This window comes from Pseudorca crassidens, chromosome 4 (genome assembly GCF_039906515.1).
Source record: "Pseudorca crassidens isolate mPseCra1 chromosome 4, mPseCra1.hap1, whole genome shotgun sequence".
In the NCBI taxonomy this organism is placed as follows: domain Eukaryota; kingdom Metazoa; phylum Chordata; class Mammalia; order Artiodactyla; family Delphinidae; genus Pseudorca; species Pseudorca crassidens.
This window is the reverse complement of record NC_090299.1, coordinates 149,165,256-149,168,617: the sequence shown is the minus strand read 5'-3', so window position 1 is coordinate 149,168,617 and position 3,362 is coordinate 149,165,256. Positions and strand designations below refer to the sequence as shown.

The 3,362-nt window shown below is 49.5% G+C and overlaps 1 protein-coding gene across 1 annotated transcript; it reads right to left on the bottom strand.

Annotated features, from left to right (window-relative positions):
- Positions 1–345: 345 nt before the first annotated feature.
- On the bottom strand, positions 346–2,932 carry TKTL2 (transketolase like 2). Its single transcript, XM_067734655.1, is given in 11 exon segments — positions 346–1,481; positions 1,483–1,760; positions 1,763–1,783; positions 1,786–2,037; positions 2,040–2,223; positions 2,225–2,472; positions 2,475–2,619; positions 2,621–2,667; positions 2,670–2,738; positions 2,741–2,819; positions 2,876–2,932. Coding segments are annotated over 11 exon segments (1,854 nt in total). The 3' UTR covers positions 346–1,007.
- Positions 2,933–3,362: the final 430 nt, after the last annotated feature.

The window sequence follows — 3,362 nt, the reverse complement described above, 5'->3', positions numbered from 1 at the left end:
GGTACTTTGTTCTTGTATTCCAGCCACATAATCTATGTACTCACAGTGAAAAGCAAGGGGCCTGCTTCAGCCCACACATTGTTTTCCAGTGATTTGTCTGCAGCTCAGACCTTTTCCCAGGATTACTGTTGGGGGACATGACTCTTTCTGCTTCTGGTTTAGACAGAAGGTTTTTCCTTATCAGAGAGAAACCAAGTCACACGTACATGGCATAAACTGAATAAAGCTATTGGTTTTTAAATACTTTATTACACTGACTCTAGTGTCCTTAGTAGATGAATATAATCAAGTTAGCAACGTGGTTTGGTCACTGAGAAAATGAAACATTTCTGAAACCTCACGAAACAGTGTAGTGTGCAAACTAGAGCTAATCAGGCTTTCACCTCTTTACAGAACAGTCACTGCAAGCAGCACGGTACATCATAAGAGCTTTCACTGCTGTCCTTCAGCCTCTAAACTGCAGAGGAGAGATGAAGGCAAACTTCCAAGGAAATGCCCAGGGAACTGCAGTCAAACATTATCCAGGAAGCTGCAGGTAGGATGGCATTACATGAAAGCTCCAACTTGCTTCAAAACCTAGGCTACTGAAGTCTACAATGAAATTCACATTTTCTTTACATACAAAGAAATTACACACATTTAAAGAACTGTTAACCTATGTTAATTCCCAACCTGGTCGATTATTTGTAGTCTTATCATCAAACTTTGTATGAGGTGGTTGTTTTGTTTACTATTCTGTTACTTAAACTATTATAACTTGCTTTAATGATTCAGAAATGAGAGTGACATTTGTATATATAGTCACAGTTTAAGAGAAAGGTAGTTGACCTGAATTTCTGAATTAGGAATGAGGAAAGGTGTTAAATGGCTTTGTTTAAAAAACAAAAAAAGGCCCAACACTATAGGTATAAATGATAGCTTTGTCACTACAAGCATGAATGTAATATAAAGAGACCAGTGTTTTAAAACCAATGTGAACAGACTGACTTTTTAAGAAATCAGCTATTTTAGTTCATTAAAGTGGATTTCACAGCTGCTATGATGTGTCTAGCACTGATTCCAAACATATCCAGCAATTCGCTAGGTTTCCCGCTTTTCTTAGGCACTCCTGACACTGCCAGCTGATGAACGTGGATGCCAGGCTCCCCAGAGATGGCTGCACATATGGCTTCTCCAATGCCACCTTCTCAGTAGTGATCCTCCACCGTGATAACCCGGCCGCCTGTAGCTTTTGCACTGGATATGATGGTGGCAGCATCCAGGGGGTTAATGGTAAACAGGTCAATGACACAGACAGAAATACCCTGTTGAGAAAGAGCATCAGCAGCCGCTAAGGCTTCAGGCAGAGTAACTCCAGCTCCAATAACTGTGACTTTGTCATTAACAATGTGGCGGATGACCGTGGCCCGTCCAATCTCAAAATTTTCTTGTGGGGTATAGATAACTGCAGTTTCTGACCAGCTGGTCCGAACGAAGCACAACGCCTTTGGGGTTGGCAGCCAGATAAAGAGCACGCTCTGTCGAGACGGCATCACTTGGATAGAACACAGTGCAATTGGGGATGCTTCGGAACATGTCTAGATCTTCCAGGGCCATCTGGGAGGGGTCATCTTCACCAACGGACACCCCGCAGTGAGAACCACTAAGACTGACACTGGTTTGAGATATGGCTCCCTTCCGGATCTGATCAAATGCTCTGGTCAAAAAGGCAGCTGAAGTCCTAACAAAAGCAACGGTTCGACCACGTGTGGCACAGGCCAGTTCTGTTCCGCAGTAAAACAATAAGATGCTCAGAGTGATCTTTCTTGAATATCTCAGAAAAGATGGAGTTCTTTGGGTCGCCATACAGGACAATGGCTCTTTCATTTGCATGGCCCAGTTCAGCTAGAGCCAAACTATATGCTTTCTGAGTAGCTATCTTGTCGCCTGCTTTATAATCAGGCAGGCAGGTCATTTTTATATCTGTGACGCTGACTGGAGGTGAGCCTTCAACAGGGGGTTTGGGTATGAGATTCCTGTTGGTCCGTATCTGACTGTTAGTCTGATGACTTCATTTGCTCTTTCTTTCAGCACCGGCTTTCCATGCCAGTTCTCTGCATCCTCAACGTCTGGAATACGCCGGCCCCTGAAGGTCTTCGCAACTACGGCAGCGAGCTTGCTCTTCACTCGAGTCGCTCGGCAAAACGCGTGGCACAAGGCCTCCACGTCCTGGCCATCCACTCCCTACCCGAGTGTTCCGCTCACAGGCTTCGCGGCGACGCCGACAGATGTCTGCGCGGTGCTTTGGGGGCGCCACGCCACTCTGTCCCAAGCGGTTCACGTGGAAGACTGCCACGAGGTTATCCAAACTGTAGTGGGAAGCAGAGCCCTCCGAGGCCTCGCCGTCGCCCGGGAGGCAGAACACCCGGTAGCTGGCTCTGGTCCAGTACTCGCCAGCATGAGCCGTTCCACACGCGGCGCCCAACCCAGCCATCCTGTCGCCACATCGACAGACGACAGTCTGGGGGTGGGATGTCCCTCCGGGGCACAGTGAATTGTCCTCAAGTTCAGCAGGTTAGGTTCACGAATGGTGCCGCCCGCCTCCGCCCAGTTGGCACAGAGCAGTGGAGCCGCATGGCCCTATGGAGAGGACGAACCTGTCGCTGTCCGGCGGCTCCGGCTCTGTCTGTAGCTCATCGCGTGGAAGAAGAGCACCGACACGACCTCGGCCGCGCTGCACCACGACGTGGGGTGGCCCTGATGGAATGGATGCGCAGGTGGTTGGCCAAGTCCTGCAGGACCAGCACGGTGGTCGCGTCCTCGGGGCGGGGGGGCGGTGTCTGCCACGTTGGCGTCTTCCCCGGTTTCTGAGGAGCGAAAGGGGCGGTGCTAGGACGGTTCCGTCACGTAACAGCGCGCCCTGGCCCCGCCTCCGGGGGAACGAGCGGGGCATTGCCGTCACGTGACCGATGCCGCGGCTTCGTCAGGTGACGTCGCTCGCTGGGCCCGCCTCCCTGAGGAAACTGCTCGCCAAGCCGCCTTGGGTTCTCGCCCTGCTACGCCTTCTTCTTCCGGTGAGTGGGTTTTTACTACTTTGTCACTGCCATGTTCAACATTATGAAAAGTAATTAAATGTCTTTATACCCTAACTCGTGGTATAAATTCAGAAGGGGGCATTCTTCTGTCCGTGTGTTATGGGAAGCTGTTTGTTGAAGTCGTGCTGCTTTTCATTCCTCGAAGCCACGTCTGAGACATTTTCACGGTTCTGTAGCCGAGCATTAACGGGAATTATCCAAAGTCACTTTCAATCTAACCGATATGGCAGCTCTGTGTCAACGAGACTTTTCAGAGCAGCTGAAAATCCTGTCTGTGACTTGCAGATA